This window comes from Solea solea, chromosome 6 (genome assembly GCF_958295425.1).
Source record: "Solea solea chromosome 6, fSolSol10.1, whole genome shotgun sequence".
Lineage (NCBI taxonomy): Eukaryota > Metazoa > Chordata > Actinopteri > Pleuronectiformes > Soleidae > Solea > Solea solea.
The window spans coordinates 6947375-6967401 of NC_081139.1; the positions used below are offsets into that span (position 1 = coordinate 6947375).

General features: G+C 38.4%; 3 protein-coding genes across 4 annotated transcripts in view; 1 reads left to right on the plus strand and 2 right to left on the minus strand.

Annotated features, from left to right (window-relative positions):
- Window positions 1–542: 542 nt before the first annotated feature.
- On the minus strand, window positions 543–6550 carry prelid3b (PRELI domain containing 3). Its single transcript, XM_058632837.1, has 6 exons — window positions 6394–6550; window positions 5072–5240; window positions 3590–3679; window positions 2979–3049; window positions 2751–2853; window positions 543–2364 (listed from the first exon to the last, which is right to left on the minus strand). Exons 1-6 carry the CDS (start codon window positions 6423–6425, stop codon window positions 2248–2250), a joined length of 582 nt encoding a protein of 193 aa, XP_058488820.1. The 5' UTR covers window positions 6426–6550; the 3' UTR covers window positions 543–2247.
- Window positions 6551–8230: 1680 nt separating this feature from the next.
- Window positions 8231–11456, minus strand: tubb1 (tubulin, beta 1 class VI). Its single transcript, XM_058630602.1, has 4 exons — window positions 11348–11456; window positions 10231–10339; window positions 9973–10083; window positions 8231–9738 (listed from the first exon to the last, which is right to left on the minus strand). Exons 1-4 carry the CDS (start codon window positions 11402–11404, stop codon window positions 8585–8587), a joined length of 1431 nt encoding a protein of 476 aa, XP_058486585.1. The 5' UTR covers window positions 11405–11456; the 3' UTR covers window positions 8231–8584.
- Window positions 11457–15867: 4411 nt separating this feature from the next.
- The window catches only part of LOC131460833 (guanine nucleotide-binding protein G(s) subunit alpha-like), a 31362-nt gene continuing 27202 nt past the window's right edge, over window positions 15868–20027 (plus strand). Inside the window, exons 1-2 of one of the 2 annotated variants that reach the window (XM_058631657.1) lie at window positions 15868–17621; window positions 19160–19232. In XM_058631657.1, the coding sequence (XP_058487640.1) occupies window positions 17483–17621; window positions 19160–19232 (212 nt within the window). In that variant the 5' untranslated portion in view covers window positions 15868–17482. The remainder of the gene's footprint in view (window positions 17622–19159; window positions 19233–20027) is intronic. The other variant, XM_058631658.1, reaches the window with a different exon arrangement.

Consider the following 20027-nt stretch of genomic DNA (forward strand, 5'->3'; position numbering starts at 1 on the left):
AAATTCACAAAACTAAGAACTATGTATTTCAAATTCCCCTTACCCCCTAAAACAATTGAGACACATTTCAAAGTTATGAATTATTATACTTATTTTTCAAGAGTTGACATAACGCTCGCTTTAATTTTGAAAAACAAAGACACTAAACTCTGTGTTATTGTTGCTTTGTGTTTGGCCAGGGTGTTTTTTTATACACAAAAATGGAATAGAAAAATGTCCTCCACAATTTTCTCTTCTTTAGAAATAAATTCAAATTATATATGAAGTATTATTGAAAGATCTAAAGTTCAGAGATTATACAATATTATGACAACTCTCCCCAATGTTTCAATGGGCTGGGATGATACATTTCCCTTATATGTTAATTATTTTTATTTATTGGATTGTATGTTATGTGTTGATGCACTTTTCCCTCTGATGCTATTTGTACATTATTAGTCAAAACTACCATGTTACCATGTTTGTTAATGTTTTCAATGTACATGGATGATGTACAATTAAAAAATAGACAGACAGATAGATCCTCAAAGGAATATCTCAGATAATAATTAAAAAAATATTTTATTTAACCATTCATTGGAGCATTTGTTCATCTTGTCAATGAATTAAACACAACATTTTACTAACTTTGGCCCAAACTTAAGTCAAGGGAAGACCTTATTTGCAGCATTTACATATAATCTTCAACACCATTAGGCATGACAACTTCGATGTTTAACCTTTGTGGCACCATGTGGCACCATGTGATATTTCCAGGTCAAACATGCAACGTCAGAGGAGCTGACAGTGTTTATACAGTACAAAGTTAGTCTCTGATGATATAGAGGAAAAACATACTTTCATACCCTTTAGTGACTATTGGAATGCGTACATTCAAAGAACATCTCTTGATCAAACTTTCCAAAGAAAATTGAGCCACTTTTTTGGCAGAATCATATTCACTTGACATTTCCATACAGGCCCTTTTGCTACTTGAAGATGAAACAACTAGTAATCTGGAATATCTACACCAGGTTAAATACTGTTTTCAATTTATTGCCACATTCTAGAGAAGTGATAACATTTATTTTTCAGAGGTAACAAGCGCATGACATCACATTTCTCTGTGGTCTGGATATATATATATATATATATTTCTGTCACAGGTTATTAATCATGTATTGAACATGAAGTTTTCTCCTTCACCACAAAAAACAGACTGACCAAACTTTCCTTTCATACCTAACACCTCAATAACCAGGTATAGCAGCTTTTCTTTGTTAAAATAAGTTGATTTGTGAGTGCAAATAAGAGCTACTGCAAATGTCTCAGCTTTAGCACTCAGTTACAACAAAGTAACAAATTTCATGTTGTTCAATAAAACACGTTTTTTTACTGTAGTGCCTGTGTACAAAACACGATCTAAGAGACATAAAATATAAATATGGCATATACCTTGATACCTTAACAACAATATAAGTTGTTAAATAATAACAAATATAGTTTATATTCAGGTTTGTATTTAAATATTGGCATGTACAGTGTCTTGTTATTACTCAGGTCCTGCAAGAAAACACCGCTAAGGAGATGGTAACAAAAAAACTTGACTTTTGAAAGTCTCATTACCACCTCAGTGTGTAACCCACTGTTTACCGAAACCTGAAACCATTTCCATGTACCCTTGACTCGTAGTGCACTTGTAACCCGTGACAACACAGCATTGTCTTCTACCACCAAATCTTAACAGGTGAATTCCTCTGCATCACGTCTGTGCTGTTCATGACGCCACCATTCTTTTTTTTTCTTCTCTTGACTCTGTGATTGTAAACTCAAGAGTTCATGCCACTGGCACGACTTCCTGGCAATATAAGGTGTTATGGCAGCCAGAAAGGTTTTGTTTTTGTCAGAGGCTGGACAAAAAACTGGCCCATCTTCTTTGGCACTTGATGTTTTCAGTTCATCCAAAACCTCTGATGCATCTCTGTCCATGTTATGCTTTTCCAACACAGATAAAAATGTCACTGAGTCCACCACCCACATGTCCTCTCCATGTGCCTCTCACCATTGTGGTCCTGCCAGACAGCATATCTTGAAAAAGCCTTCCCAGAATCCCTTTATGATGCACAAGCTGGTAAGTAATATATCAAACAAAGGAATTAAATAACACAAAGATGCAGAGCACCAAACAGCAGCTGAGCATCACAAAGGGAAGCTGGTTGCACTGGTGTGAAGTTCCTCTCAGACTTCATTTGCACAGAAAGGTAGGTGTCATTTCTCTGTGACTGCAGCAGCCATTGGAGTACGTATGGTCCCACGTGCTGTGGCCGCCAACTCCTCAATTTCAACATTCAGTCGCCTGATTACCCACTCCAGGGCTTCACGGCCCTGATCGGGAACAAAATACAAAGTATTAATTTACAGGATATGATATAAAAATGAATCCACAACAGTTAGACAAGAATAAGTAAAGATGATGGTAACTTTCAAGAGGTCCAAAGGTTAACTTAGGGGGTCACATGTTCAAAAGAGATGAATAAATCAGCCAGTCTAAAAGTTATTATTTTTGACCATTGGACAAACAAATCACATGTTTAATGATATTTGATATATTTGAAAATAATAATTCTTCATTCAGCTATTTCTATTACATTTTGTGCAGAAACAAGCAACACCAGATCACACTCCACCTCTCACTTTAATGCCAATGAACATTCTGTCAAGTTTTTTAGTTTAAAACTTGTCATGTGCCCAAAACAGAACAGTTTGCTTACCTTGCCAGCATTAGAAGAGATGCTGCTGGCCATAACTCCCTCCAGATAACTGCTGAGACTGACTCCTTTCACAGAGATGATCGCCTCCTGAGTCAGTATTGTTCTGAAGGAGAAAGGATTATCAAAAGTGTATTCATTTAACCTAATTTTTTTCACAAATGAACCAAGAGATGTGAGCTCGCAAGCTAGGGAGTCATCATTGTATAATTAGTCAAGAGTAAAACTTACTTCTCTGGATCCTGAGGGTGTGGTTTGTATGTTAACTTCTCATCCACAGAAACCATATTTGTAAAATTGATCTACAGCCAAAATGTAAGAAAACACAAGTAAGTAAATGTTAAGATGCAATACGGAGCAGGTCATGTTACAGGCCAAAGTAAGAACGAACAAAACAACCACTGTGAATGTTCCTTGTTGGAAAGAGAACGAGCAGGACTTCATTCCAGTGATGCCTCACATACTGACTTTACTAAAATATGTTCTGTCAATTGAAAGTCAACAAAGGTGGATCCAGATGGATGTTTGTTGCTGATAAACCCTAAACAGAACCGATAACAACTGGATGGTCTGGTAAGACTAAATTACCAGAGTTATATCACACTGAAACTCAAAACAGAGTCATGTCTTATGATTATTCTATTTCACTCCTAGTACATCGGTAAGACGGAATCTTACGTAGTATGTTTATTACTGGGTGACACAAAATCTCAGACTGAATACTTGCACCCGTTATGAGCTGCATGTTATTTACACTGACATTCAAGTAAACTGAGGACACACAAAACTCTACATAAGCCCAAACAAAGGGCATCAGCATCATTTCATTAGTAAATGCTCACATTTGTGGACTGAAGTTCAAGGGTTTTCTCTTTAGGATCCACCACAGAGTGCTCCTGAACATATGTGTACGTTCGCGAATTACCAATGATCTGAAAAGAAAAGAGACAGAAATACTTAGTATGACAATATGCAATAATTCTTATCTGAACAGAATTTAAGATTTGAAATTACACCTTTATTGACTAATGGAATTATTTATAACAATAATAATAAACATTTATTGTTATCTTTTGGCTGATTTGAAACACACAGTGTTAAATCCACTGGAAACATGTGCAATCACTGAAACAGCACATGTTGACTTGTTTGTTTGTATCTTTCTACAGTTGCTCTGTCTTTGTTTGTTATCTCTGTATTACGAGTCTTTTTTGTTGATGTTCCACCATCCTGCCAAGGGACTGCAGATGAAAACTAGCCCTGGGCTATAATCTGACATACTTAAACATAATGCTACATATGTCCATTAATATGTACTATACCTATTTCTAAATAAATCAAATAAAATTGACATTTGAATATTAACTTGAACCTACGGTTAGGTTTTGTAATTCACATTCTGCTTCTTCAGTCAAACTCTGGCGGCACCTAACTTTTCATTGTATATGTGATTTAACCTCCTCATAATTTTAAGACTGTTAAAAGTTTTGATCTGAAATCTGTTCCATCCAATATTTGCATATCTCTCTGTTCCACTAGATTAAGCTTTAAAGTGATGCTGGAGTTTGCTATGAGTGTTTTATTTGTCTTCAGCTTATGATAACAATCTTCATCCAGTTTATATGAATACACTAAGGCTCAAGGCTGATTTGCCTGGGCACAATCTGATCAAAGGTTAGGTTAATATGCTATCAATCACAGGGACAGTCTGTGCCATAGACTGTCCTTTTAGTTTAAGGGGCTATTCGTTGACAGCAAAGGTCAGTAGTTAAAGAATAGATTACACAGGACAAAGTCAGAGAATATTATCTTTCTCCAGCCTTATAGTTACGGCATTCAAACAGCAAAATGAAACTCTATCACTGACTGAGATCCACAAGCCTTTGTCATTACTCTGCATTGTAGTAACCTCTAGTTTAAACTGAGCCAGCACTAATGGAAAGTTGCATCACACGGGATCATGAGTTAAACCTCACGCTCTGTACAAAACGAGCTATGGCACGAAGCCACAAACTTGTACTTGTTCCATGCAGCAAGATACACCCAGACACAAATAGCCTTGCAGGTTAAGGTCACACTCACTGGCTGAAAAGCATTAACATACCGACTAAACTGACCGAAGCTATAACTGGTTTCACGTGTAGCTTCAGACTTCTGAAGCAGTGTCAAGCCAGTGAATCACGAGCAGAAGCTGCCATGTCAGGTCATGTGTTTCTCCACTCACAGTCACATAGCGACATGTTGAGCTAATGCAGCAAGTTTGTGCCTACAACGTCAGACCACTGACCAGTTCCACTGTTAAGAAAAAAGATGGAGGAACTCACAGATTTCACTATAGATGGAAGGCCCCACTCTGTACTGAGCAGTCTTTTACTGTGGAGGCGTCCCTGTTTGTCGACACCTCTGTCCAAAACATCCACTCCGATCACACTAGTGTTCATGGGGTTCGGGTACTTCTGCATGGCAGCCTTGGTCACCGTCTCCCAAGGATGACTATTGAAGGTTAAAAGGGAAAAAAAATTCATGTCAATACAAACACACTAACTGACAAGTTATAAAACTACCTTGCTTAGATAGTTTGAATAGAAATATGCTTTATTTACCATTTCAAGTGAAAACAAAGAAACGTAACATCAAAAAATAAATGCCCTACATTCTTTAAAACAAAGAACCTATGTTAAGTAGTAAAATATGCATGTATGCAAGGACAACTGCGGTCCAAGTTCAAGTCAGACACCTTTCTTCCCTGCACTTAAATGACTTTATAGCCTACATTCAGATTTAAAATATGATGAGTAAAACTGTTAAAGTTGACCAGCAACAAAGATAAAACACCAGTAGTGATAAACCCATAAAATATCACTTAGAGCATTTAGTTTTGTAGAGTTTGATTTTTAGCACTGGGGTTTTCACTGAAATTGGCAGTCATTTTACAGTATTATTTACCACTCGTTATAATCACTTTTTTTTTATCCATCATAAATATAAGAATATGAATGAAGTGGAGCTAACTGTAACTCTATTATGTCTCTCATTGTCTTGCTGTACTGATACGTAAAGATAAAGTATAAATACTTAGAAATAGAAGTTAAAGAGAATAATTTAAGGCTTCATAAGGCAGTCCCATTCTGGACACTACAGTTTCAGCTCATGTTGTACATTTAATGTGACATTCTCCTCATAAAGTAAGATACTTGTCCTGTAAATAAATCGTAATCACACACAATACTTCAGCATCGTTCGAAATGTGAATCTAACGTGGATGTGAATGGTTGTCAAGGTAACACACCGGCGTTGAGGAGTGACGTGGCCGGCTACGTCACCATGTAGGGGAAAGGTCTTGCGCAGGGGGGTGGGACCTGACCGCCTGCTTACGCAATTTTCCCTCGGATTGTCAATGAAGTGAGCTCTCTTCTCACTTTCATTACATTTTTCTTGCGGTAATTTAATGAAAATAAGCACGATGGTGTGACTTACATACATTCTACAGTTGCATACAGTTCTAAAGGCTTCTGTGATAGTTTTTAAATGCTTCAGTTTCCTCTAAACTACGCTCATAAGCCGGGCGACCGGTCGAAGACATCACGGCGTATAATACGCTACGACTGTGTGTCGTTGCGTGTGCTCTTGTAAATAGAATACTCACTGGAATATGTGTTCTGAAGTCCAGATTTTCATGGTTGAGCTGAGGTTATCGGAGGAGCTGAGCGACGCCGCAGTCGATTCCGTGGATAAATACCGGCGAGGGAAGGCGTTGCTGTCACCGAGTGAACAGAGGCAAGTTCCCGCCCCCTGAAGTGGAGCAGTCACATGGCAGTGTGACGCACTTCCGGTAGTGTGCAGGGTGTCTGAGGCATGGTTTGACTCTTATAGTACAGTTGAATAAGAGATCACTTAATTAAAATCACACTCCAGAGGAACGGCAAACACGAACAAACTCGTGATTGTGTAGTTTAACAGGCAGAACTTTACAAACATGCGACTAAAACACACGTGTGTATTAAATGTCCTCAGCTCAGTGAAGGTCAGTAGTTGTCCTGTGTAACCTTGAAAGAATGACATTGAGCGCGTTGTTGACCGGTAATGATGTAATGTACAATTAGTTTGCAGTGCTGGTAAATTTACGGACCACATAAAAAGCTTTATACTTTTATTCTTGATGACAATAAAGTCAATATTGTCCATTTTTACTGCACTGAAACAACTACTCTGTAATATTTCTGTAACAATCATGGTAATGAAAATAAACAAATAAATAACATTATTTGTATTATTGTTAATGATAAACAATATGTTAATAACTATAACCTCCAGGTTCTCCAGTTTCCCCGTCAGCTGGGATTGGCACCAGCGCCCCCTGTGACCTTCATGTGGAGGATAAAGCGGTAGAAGGTGGATGGATGAATAACTAGAAATAACAACAACAATAGTAATAATAATATGGCATACACATGCAAAGAGGCAGGTTTTGCTCCATTTTGTAGTATGAAATGCTATTCTACTCGAACCATTATAGTCAAATGAATTCAAGGGAAATGGTGGGAGTGTCCTTGGAGGAGTCCTTGACGGAGAAGGAACTGGACCTCTGCCAGAAGAAAGAGCTTATTTTTTCTTGTAAAAACAACACATTGAATTTTTAATTACAATTGGACCAATTTTAGACTCGAAACATTATTGAAATGTAATAACGGGGAAAACAAATCCCCACTCTTTGGTTGAACTGGTCAGAATAATTAGGCATGTGCAACCTGAGACAAGGAAGTGTTTGAGTCAGAAATAAGTCAAAAGGTGAATGTTGGGTGATGGCTATCATATGTCTGAACATAAATCCTTAGCACAGGCACCACCTGTGCTAAGCATGACAGCGGTTACGTAATGATTTATGTAATGTTTTTATTGCACTAATTATGTCTTTCTAGATCACATCGTTTTTTAATTATATATATATGTATATCCTGCATGTTCTTAAGTCAAGTCAGAAGCTGATAGTTTTGATAAATTGAGTTAGATATTAACTTCACCCAGAGCTGGAATTTGTGTGTTTCTTCATTCTATACTATCTTGGTATTTGAAGCACAATTCTCTCTGTGGTGCAATACTGTCTGTCACCGTAACCTAGATTCACACATGGGTTACACTCTGTATTATCTCCCTTTCCCCAGTCTATATATGAGTCTGCTCCATTTTATTGCAGTACTGCAGGGACATTTCCATGTCCCGTGTGCTTATCTCAGAGGGCAGACACGCTGGCCAAGTCATGTGTAATCTGTTTGTAACAGACATGTAACAGTGGGAGGAAACAGTGACAGTGACGAATGGTATCACTGTCACTGTGCTGTCAAAGTACTGTCCATCACTTCCTGTAGTTGAATTCAGTTTAACTTAAAATGGTCAAACTGAGAGAGTGTAGTTGTTTTTAATGTTGTAATCAATGTACTGTCATTTGTCAGAAATCATAAAAATATATATATATATATAAAAAATTGGTTTTCATATATTTAATTAGCATGATAGCTTACATACAAATCATACAATACAATATTTTGTGTACAACCAAAGAAAAGGATTGTTAATAATTTCATTGGCTGTGCATCAAAAAGATCATTTACACTTTTCAACACATACTGTAATGCAAAAAAATTATTTCAACAATACATAAAAGACAATAAGCACTATTGTTCAATACTATATGTTCCAGCACATTTTAACTAATGTTATCTAAATCAACCAACCATCCATTACAAAATAAAAGTATTTCTTTCCAAACAATCAATTCTTTTTCCATCCATGCAGCAAGTGTCAAACCTGCACACCACACTGTATACCCCATGTCTCTCCTACTCATCTACAGTGTCTTCAATTGTTTCCACCACTCTTTCCAAATTAGGTTCCATTTGCACCTGAACATTTGTTGTTATTCTTGATGAAGGCCCCTCCTCTTCCACCTCTTCCACCTCCTCTGCCTCTGAATCTAGATCAGCAGTGGCATCTTGATACTGCTGGTACTCTGACACCAGGTCGTTGAGGTTGCTCTCTGCCTCGGTGAACTCCAGTTCATCCATACCTTCCCCAGTATACCAGTGAAGAAAGGCTTTCCGTCTGAACATCAAGGAGAACTGCTCACCCACACGACGGAATATCTCCTGAATGGCTGTGTTATTGCCGATGAAGGTGGAGGACATTTTGAGGCCTCGTGGTGGGATGTCACACACGGCAACCTTGACGTTATGTGGGATCCAGTCCACAAAGTAGTGGCTATTTTTCTGCTGGATTGCGAGCATTTGTTCTTCTACCTCTTTGGTGGACATTCTACCACGGAAGACACCTGCAACCGTCAGATAGCGCCCTCTCCTTGGGTCACATGCCGTCATCATATTGCGGGCATCAAACATCTGCTGTGTGAGCTCAGGCACAGTGATGGCTCTGTACTGTTGACTGCCACGAGCTGTCAGGGGCGCAAAGCCTGGCATGAAGAAGTGGAGGCGAGGGAAAGGCACCATGTTGACAGCCAGCTTCCTCAGGTCTGCATTGAGCTGTCCAGGGAATCGCAGGGAGGTTGTGACCCCACTCATGGTCATGCAGACCAAGTGGTTGAGGTCCCCATATGTTGGTGTGGTCAGCTTCAGTGTACGGAAGCAGATATCATAGAGGGCCTCGTTGTCAATGCAGAAGGTCTCATCTGTGTTCTCCAGAAGTTGGTGAACCGAGAGGGTTGCATTGTATGGCTCCACCACTGTATCAGAGACTTTGGGAGAGGGCATGATGCTGAAGCTGGTCATGATGCGGTCAGGGAACTCCTCTCGGATCTTGTTGATAATGAGGGTTCCCATGCCGGAGCCAGTGCCACCCCCCAACGAGTGAACCAGCTGGAAGCCCTGAAGGCAGTCACAGCTTTCACACTCATTCCTCACTCTGTCAATCACCTGCTCGACCAACTCAGCTCCCTCTGTGTAGTGGCCCTTCGCCCAGTTATTCCCAGCTCCCGAGCTCCCTGTAACATCAAAATAAAGACACAAAGGCTCAACCAATTCTGGCAGTATAGTTGTAGCAATTCCAATGCCATTTTTATCCAACTATGACATGGCACAAGATGTTTTGTATCCAATGCCCTATAACTATGACAGTGCCACGAGTGTATGTATCTTTACAAAAAACAAACTAAAATTATCTTAATGCAATCATTCTATCAACAGCATCTACTGTATATGATTATTATTCGTCTCACCATAGATGAAATTGTCTGGCCTAAAAAGGTCCCCGATGCGGCTTCCTCTGACACTGTCCATGGTGCCAGGCTCCAGGTCAACAAGCAGAGCTCTGGGCACATATTTACCACCTATAGAAACAATGGAGATTATTACCAATGCAGCCAGAATGTAGACTAAAATATGTCTCCCACTGAATGTTGAGTGACGGGAATACATTATCAGCTTTAAAATTAGCATATTGTTGTCTATATACAGTACATATTCTTTATTTTTACCATGTGCCTCATTGAAGTAGACATTGGCCCTCTCCAGTTGGACGTGGATGTCTCCCACATACATGCCTGCTGCATTGATCCCATGTTCCTCGCTGATCACTTCCCAGAACTGTGAAAAGTCACCGAAAAATGTTATCAGTGCGGTAAATTATAATTAAATAGTTTGATTCCTGAGATATAGCTTTTGGCAACTTACGTTTCAATCAAGTTGAGTAAATTTTATTGATACAAACACAGTTTGCCTCGAAGGGCGATACAGTCTGTATAGCAAATGACACCTTTATCCTTAGACCCTCACATCAAGTGAGGAAAAACACCACAAAAACAGCCCTCTCCCAGGACAAACAGCAATAGGAAACGAGTACAGAAATTAGTTCAGCAGATTACAAACAAAACATCACATTTACAAAGAGTGGAAAATACAGAGAATTGTAACAGAAGCTAACAGAAGAGAGCTGTTAAAAGCAACTTGTATTAATATTAATATCAATATTAATGCTATTGACACATTTCCATTGGTTTTTACCAGATTGTGGTCTCATCTGAAGAATTTGGCAACCAAAGACGCTGCCTATGCCTATCTATGCACCTTGATATTATTGATACACTTCAATTCAATATCTTTTAAATGACTCCTGTACAAGCTGAGTACATGCTAAAACTCTTAAAACACATGATGTATTTACTTAAAACCTTAAAAGACGGATATTTAAAGCATTTTCAAGCATTATCATGGCGCCTTTGCTGGATTATCTTGTAGTTCCTCTCTCTGGTTTTGTGGCTGCCACGATAAAAAAAAAAAAAAGTCCCACCCACGCCAGTCTGACTTATGCCCTTATCTATACCCTTAATGCTTGACAAGGAACACCCAGCCACAACTGTTGTTGGCAACATGCAAATGATGGGAACATGTCAAAAATATTAATCATAATTAAAAGACAACAAATTAAATGAAATAAATAGCAACCAAATAATTACTTTCATCCTCCAAACACAGAAGTTTAGATGTAGTTCCTGGCATTGACAGAACATATCTTAAAAATTTTTTTTAACACAAAATAAGGCATAATGCTTATTATAACCATAAAATAGTGGAGAAGGAAGTTCATTATGTTACCTTTGAGCCGATCTGGTTGCCACATTGGCCAATTTGCAGATGTACAATTTCACGCATTATGATAGGGCTATAGTGCAAAGAGCAGCTGGGGTCTCTGATAGTGAAAAATCCTACCAGTCTTTTATACAGCACCAGCAATGATGTCATTAGGGCGTCTTCCTAGCTGCCGCTCGATGAAGCCCCCCCCAACAACATTCTGTATCACGTAAAATAATATTCGCTGTCAATTATATTGCTTTTATTTGTTTTTACCTTTTTTTCTGTAATTATTTGGTAGGTCCACAATATTCAGTACAATACCGTATACAGTCTGTGTCGTGTGTTTTGCTGTACATGAATATATATATATATATCATTATAGCTTTATGATATAAATCATGTAAAACAATTATTTGAATATATTTGCTTTAGGAAACCATAGTTTAAAGTTGAAAAATATCTCAAGGTCATGTGGTAATTACTATAGTAAATAAATTGTAAGGTGTGTGACTGGACTCATTCAAGTATGTCATATTATTTTTGATGCAATGATATGAATAAGAAAATAGACCATGAGCTGAATGCCTGAGCAAAAACAGGAAGGCAGTGTGGCAAGGATGAATGGAGACAGAGCATTTCTATGGTCAGCATTATTTTTTTTTGCGAAACAGATATGATTATCAGTTACACACACACATTTCAAACAGGCTGTTCTCATGTCTCTTAATAAAATGTTTTTGTTTTTTTTTAAATAAGAAGTAAAACACAACACAAGAAACTTCAGAATGATCTTGAACAGCAACATGTTACCTTCTCACAGCAGGATTTTGAAAATATGCCATATGAACAACAAAAAAGGATTTTTGCAAAATAATCAATACTTTTTTTATTTTATTTTAGGTATTAAGTCAGTATGTGTGTAGGTATTGGTATTTTGGACATTGTGGGTGAGGGATGCTACCATCTAGAGGACCAACACAAGCATAACATTACACTTCAGATTGTTGATTAATTCTAAAATCATAGCACGTTCTTGGGCTATTCAAGACTCAATATGTACAAATACTGTGATAGTCATGTTGCTGTTTATGCAAGATAAGCTAAAGACCATGTTCTAAAATGAAAAGGTTTGTTTGTTTTCAAAACATTCAGCAAGCCTTTGGATCATCTGGCAGGGTGTTCCAGATCCAGGCACCCTGACTGCAAAAGCTCACTAAAAGGTCACATTAAGTCTTAAAGCATAATTCAGAGAAGCCTCTAGCAGAACCCCTGGATCTACGGCTGCACCCAGACTCATGAGGAACAGCTCATCAACAGTTGAGCTGGGAGCTAAGCTGTTAAGTGTAATAATCAGTTCAATATTAAAATCATTTCTAAAATGTGTTTATCATATTGTTTATCTTCTTGGTTTGTCTTTAGTTTAAAATTGACTTGTTCACATTTAGTTGTCATTGATTACATTTGTGTGTTTTTCCCTGATCTTACAGTACTTTTGTTTTTTGAATTATTTGTGTGTGTGTGTGTTTGTGTGTGTGTTGTATTTGTTACCTCTTTATGATCTTATTTGGCATAAACATTGACCTTGGGTTATGGTTAAAGTTAGGGATGAAGATTTGGTTAGGCTGCCTAAATTAATGGAAGTCAATGTGTGTCCTTAAAAGGATTGCTGCACAAACCTCTCTCTCTTTCTCTGTGTGTGTGTGTGTGTGTCTGTCCTTGTATGTGTAGCTTTGTGAAAACCAGAAATCTTATAAACCATATGGAATATGGACATTTTGGGAAAGTGAGCACATTTTGGCTGGTCCTCACAACCTTTTTAAGAGTTAACATTTGGTTTAAGTGTTAGGCATATATTTGTTATGGTTAAAGTTAGGATAAGGGGCTAGGGCAGGCTCTTGAGCCACATGTGGCTCTACAGCCCCTCTCCAATGGCTCCTTGTAGCTTTGGAATATAAACGTTATTTTTTTTAGGGTTAGGGCTAACCTGTTTCTTTCAAAGTGATCAAGGCAACAAATAAAAGTGTTTTAAAATGTTCTGCGTCATATCCAATGTCTACGTCAAATGTGATTCAAAAACAAAAGCCTCAACAAACTTGTTTGAATATTATTGGAAGCCATCTCTGACACTTAAATGAAGTAATGTGCAAAAAGTACACATGCGGAATCCTGTCCATCTTTGGAGCAACATAACTTTTGCCAGGCAGGTCTTCTCAGGCATAAAAAGTGGGTTACTTTTTTAATTATAGTAATTTTCCAAAAACAATGGAAGGACAAGGTCTACATAATTCTGTGTTTTATTTCAAAGTAGATTTTTCTCCACTTTAAAAGAGGTTGGGTATAAACAGCAATGAAGTGTCAACAGTTGTCTTTTTGTAGTTTTTGTAGTTCCTAAATTTCATACATGCAACAAACTATTGTTAATTTATATACAAGATGTACCTGTATCAAATAGGTTTTGTGGCTCCAGATTAATTTTATTTGGGTGGAGAGGGAACAAAATATGTCTCTTTTTATACTAAAGGTCGCAGACCCCTGGGCTAGGGAATGCAATATGTATATGAGGATCTTCACTAGGAGTGCTGTGCAAATGTGTGTGTGTCAAATGAGTTAAACTGACATGACATTTGGATTTTTATTCTGAAAGGTTTATCAAAACATATTCACCAATTTAACCACCTGTTCCAAAGCATCCAATCTTCGAATTTAGATGATCTTCAGCCATTTTAACCCAAATGTTGAAAAGTAATCTGGTGTTCACTATGGACTTTAGGGCATTAAAAAAATAATAATAATAACAATAATGATAATGGTGTCTGTGGCACTTTGTAAACAGAATATATTGAATACTACAGACAACAATTGTCTCATGTATTGATAATAAAACAATTGCTGATTGGAAGAAATTAGCTTCACATGTCAACCTTCACTATACCTGCCTTTGTTTTTGTTTTTACAATTTGTTGCAATTAACACGTCTACACAAATTATGCTCATATTTATATAGATGAGTTAATTATTTGTAACGGTGTTTTTTGTTTTGTTTTTCAGTATGACTGATCAATGTATTTTGGGTGTATAAACTGATAATCATTTTTGCTTCAAAGAGGGCGTCTCTCCCCTTCTGTACCTCTACTTCGTGACGCTCCAGGCAATCATGTGATTCGTCCCTGCATCAAGCGACAACAAGGAAGGAACCGGAAACACTATAAGCTCAACTTCAATCTAAAAGCGTCACACGATTGAAAAGATAAAGGCAATTATTTTAAGATGTGGATTTGCATGTTTTAAGTTCTACTTTATTAGTATAACTATGGACGTATAATGTTTCTGTGAGTATCAGGTTTCCATCAGTAAAACTATTATATTTCATTATTTATGTCATTGCATAAATTTAAGTGTCACAACCTTAAATGTGAATGAGACAATGTGAATACATATAACAAGAAATATTTTACATAATACAAATTAAAGATGGAGGGATACACATTGTACCATATGCCCCCACTGTAAGTAAAGAAATATAAAAACTCTACTGCAGGGGGTAGATATTTTCTGACTATTTCAAAGAGAAATTATTAGGTTTTTCTTCACATTCTGCTTGCTGCTCAAATCATTACTTACCTGTAACATTTTTAAACTAAATATGTTGCACTGTGTGTTACTATGCATTTACAACACATTTTTTATTCACATGATGGAGATTCCTGCAGCAGGAGAAGCTGACAGAAAATCATTCCATGATTCTCACATTTCCTCTTTTAAAATTAACTCCATAACTAAATCATGAAACCTACTAGACAATGAACAGTTTATTAACCTAGTACATAACTACAGTGATCGCTTCCCTAACACTCCAATGACTAAGTGCATGTCTATTTCTGTACCCCTTTAATTTCTATTTATTAGTTTTTCAGTGTTAGTTTTTTTTTTTTTCTGTTTGATAATCATAATTACTTATTCATTTAAAAGTATGACTATTTATTATCACCAGTAGGCCTACTGTATGTGCTGGTATTGCTATAGCCATTCATTTGTATATTGTTCATGACATGTATATGTCAGTCAAAGAAGTTATTTTAAACATTATTTAAACAAATCATAAATATTTTTTAAAAAAAGAGTCAAATCTGTCAGTTTCTGATAGTATTTTTAAAAAAAGCAAAGAACAGAAGAATATTGTATAATAAAAACCATACGTACTTGTTTGTCTTGGACTTAAGTGTTGTGCACCTGAATACCTTAAAAAAAATGCAAAAAACAAATAACATTTAAACAAAACATTTATACAACAACAAACACTACATAATACTAATATTCCTTTGGGCTGCAGTAGAAACATATGAAGTTGAATGAAATCCAAATACTTTTTATTCTGAAGCAATTAAACACATATGCAAACACAGTACTGTATATTTTAACTTCTACCAATACATTTTTATAAATATCACGCACTGCACGCGCAATCATAAGAGAGTTGAGCAAGGAGCTTTTATTGTGAAACTTTGAGCCGGAACTACAGTTTGTCGTCCCGGAAAACTTGACCGCCGTTCTTCGTTCCCAGGGTTCCGTGAGAGCCGTTTGCCCCACCCCACCTCTTCAGCGCTATCTATCTCAATGTACAATTGTCAGAGAAAAAACGGGGGCAAAAATAATTCAGAGTAAAACAGCAAAAATAATATATTTCCCTCATTTTCTCTCCGGAGCGGCGGAGCGAAGCGGAGCGGACGCGGCCTCACTGGCGGTTAAGATGAGCGTGTGTCGCCGCTGGATCAGTGATTGAAAACACCGCGGTATGTTCATGTATCATGCACATGTAATCTACCACAATCTACCACACGGATTCTGAGGGAATACAAAAAAAGGAGAGAGCGGAGAGACTTGACAGCGAGCTGTACCTGCGCCAGACCGGACTAAATAACGGAGGATTTCCGCGAATATCACCTGGATATTGCGTTTGATTCAAGGACATCCAGCTGCCAAACGCCGCCTGCCTTTGCTCGTCCGGAGAAGCTTCCCGATGTGAGGAGAAATACAAATTAACGTTAACGGGAAGAAAAGGGGGTGAGACCAAGAAGGGGCCTCTCTCGTTTTTTTAGGTCTGGTCAAACCCTGTGAAAAGCCGAGCACTAATATCTGTGGACGAGGGGAGAGGAAATCATTTTTGACATCGGCTAAAAACAGGATATAATTGATAAGGTTGCAAAGCAGCCCACCCCCACCCACCCTTTTAGAAAAGGTGTATAATGTGACGGATTTGCGATAGAGACATAAGCCCTGATGTAGCCTGATGATTCACATGTCGTCATTTTAAGAGAGAGAGAGAGAGAGAGAAAATATTTATTTGTATTTTTCCTCACTCGCCCTTTTTGATGTGCTCTGCTTAGGTGGAGATCTGGTTACAAACAGCCTCTCAAATAATATTAATCTAATATATATCTATAGATTTATATATAAAGTGGGGGAAAACGGTGGAGGAAAATTAGGGCTTTGGTTTGTGAGTGGAAATGAATTGAATGGCAGTGTGAGATAATCTGCCAAAGATGGGCTCAGGAAGAGGAAATTAAAACACTCGAGCGTATATACTATATGAGATGAACAAAATAGCTTTTGTGTTGAATTAAAAGGAAACATTGAAGGGAAACAGGAGCACCGACGTTCATCCATGTGCACTGGCAGGCTGGAAATCTCACATCCACTCTCATATCAGTGTTGATGACTTCATTGCGGATTTACAGTGAAAAACACGGGAGTCCAGCGTCTGAGAGGGTGGCATCGTTGCTCTGCTCCTCTCCCACTCATCTCTTGTTGATTAATTGCCAGTAAATAGCCACATCCACGCGTTACATACTGTGCCAAAGCCTGGTGGGGCCCCGTCGTCTACCAGCAGCTGACAGGATTACAGCTGCTTCATCTGCATCTGGCAACATAAATGTCACCCATTTTGAGTCAGGTGCTGCTCCTCTGCTGGGCCAGTCGAGGAATTTAGGATCCATTGATAATTTTTTTTTTTTCTTCTGATCATCAACACCGTCCCCTCCTTCCTTCTGTCCTCCCTCCCTCCTCCCCCTCCCTCCACCCACCTGCACACACACACCAACCAACCAACCGACCAACCATCCTGCCTACCCCTGAACCTGCCACTGGGTTTTTGGGAAGATGGGCTGTCTTGGCAATAGTAAGACTGAAGACCAACGAAATGAGGAGAAGGCACAGAGGGAAGCCAACAAAAAAATAGAGAAGCAGCTCCAAAAAGACAAACAGATATACCGTGCCACTCACCGGCTACTGCTGTTAGGTAGGTGTGATCATTTATCCTTGTGTGTGTGTATGTGTGTGTTCATTTTAGGCCTGAAGGTCCATTCTGAGTTGTACTCTTGAAACATTAACACGCATGTTTATCACCTCCACATTTCTGTGAAAAACACAACAACAACATACAGTATTTTTAAGTTTTAGCAGTGAAGCAGCAGCACATGATGCAATGACATGAAGTCACTACACCAGTGCTTCACAGTGTCTTCGAAAATCAGGCCCATCTCCTACGTTCACGAGTTATTATGAAACATGGCTGACAGAACATGTGAGAGACAGTGGACAGACACACTCGCAGACACACAGGCACCACGCACAGGCCGGGGTTCTTGTCTCCACACATGCGAACTGCAACACTCAGTGATCGGTGGTGTTTTACAGGAGCCGCTGAGATGCCCGATGCCTTCACCTTGACTGATTTAGGCCTTTGCATAATCCTCTGCACACAATCTGATCTGGAAATGGATATCTGCTAATCGATCCTTGAAATCTTTGCTATTTTTAAGTTCATAATGCTATTTGTAGCTTCATCATCCAGGCCTCCATGTCATACAGTACAATATATGAGCCTGCTAAGACCGGGACCAGCATCCTGCTAAACCCCCTTGAGTACAGAGAGCAAATAGGATCACAATTAGGATTACTATCTTCCCTTAAATGACTGTACCATTCATCCTAATCTGAAATGTATTCTAGATTTGTACTCCTTCTCATAGCAGGCCTGCAGCCTGGCTAGCTCCTAGTGTTTGGGTTAGGAGACAGTTACAGCCTGGCTTCCTTCATTTTCAATTTGCTAAGACACATTCAGGGCATTTTCTTCCCATTCCCAAAAACATGACAACATTTCCTGGAACAAATTTTCATCCATTGCTCCTGAATGACCTCCCATTTTTGCTCAAAAAAAAGAGAAAAAAGCAGACAATAAACAAAGGAAAAGTGTTCTAATGCAAAAGTAGCACCACAAATGTATATGACAGTATGTAATATGTAGTAGAAGGTGTCATAAGATTGAAGCAAAAGGGCTCATGCTCAAATGAGCGCTTTTTTTCTCTTTTTCGTGGAATAATGGAGCATTTTAACTCATGTTCTTCTCAAACTGTGACGTATACTTAAATACAGTACTTGAGTAAATGTGCATGGTTGTGTTTCCCTACAGATAAGAACAGGTAGATAAACAAGGCACCTGCTTGCTCGGCCTTAGCAGCTTTATGAGTGTGGGACAGTTTTGTAATGTAATTAGAAACAAAGACCTGACGTTTAAATCACTCATGGATGAAATCTTCAAGTGTGTAGTAGCTCTTACCCCGTCATCTTCTACTTCCCACCTCTTCCACCAAAATACTTTTTTCCCCCTTTAAGGGACTGTGTGTGTGTGTGTGTGTGTGTGTGTGTGTGTATTTGAGTTTTACACCATTTTCCAGTGTACCGTGCATCTTGAGCATTTCAGTCTTTACCTTTGTAAAGTGTTCTGTTTAATAAAAAGTATTTTGACATTCTTTTATGTCCTCCTTCTGCTTTCAGGGGCCGGTGAATCCGGGAAAAGCACGATAGTCAAGCAGATGCGAATACTGCATGTAAATGGCTTCAACGCAGAGTAAGTGTTCGTGCCATATCTCACACACCTACAGTAGCACTGCGCGTGAAATCGATTTCAATAATAATCAAGAGTTGATTGTTTTGTTTCTCAAACTGGACGACCAAACTTTCCGTCGTTCTGTGTGTGGTGCAAATGAATGAATGTGATGCATCTTGGAAACATCGTGTTTGATTATGTCATGTATTGACACAATCGACGGGGGCTGAGTGGTGGAACGAGCGAGTTGCTGTTCGATTCCCGGTTCCGCGCTTCTGCGTGCCCATTTGTCCCTGGGCAAGAAGACACTTAACCCTCAGTTGCTCCCTCCTGACGGTTGTGCCGGCAGCATGTGAATGGTTATGAAAGATGTGTGATAGAAAGAGCGCTGCACATAGGCGCCCTATATGTACATATATGTATATATTATATGGATATTGGTGTAAATGTAGAACTTTTCAGCAGGCAAAACTATCACTCTATGTATTGTTATATATGACAGACATTATGTTATAATCAAAGAACATAATGTTCTAATCAAAGCTCAGTTGGTGTCAAAGCACTGTTTTCATCCTCAAAGTGCAGTTTATTATCAAAGCTTTGCTATCAAAGCTCTTTTGTTATATGTTAACCTTCATATGTGTCTTTGTCTAACTACTAATCATCAGAAACCGTACGAGTTGTCGGTTTTACAACCTAACTGTGTGTGAAATAAATCTTCATAAAGTTTCCCGCCGTACTTGTTCTGGTTGCCCTTTCCAGAAGGGATTATTGAGCTGAAAGGATCAGTCAGTAAAAATCTGGACAGTGAACGGC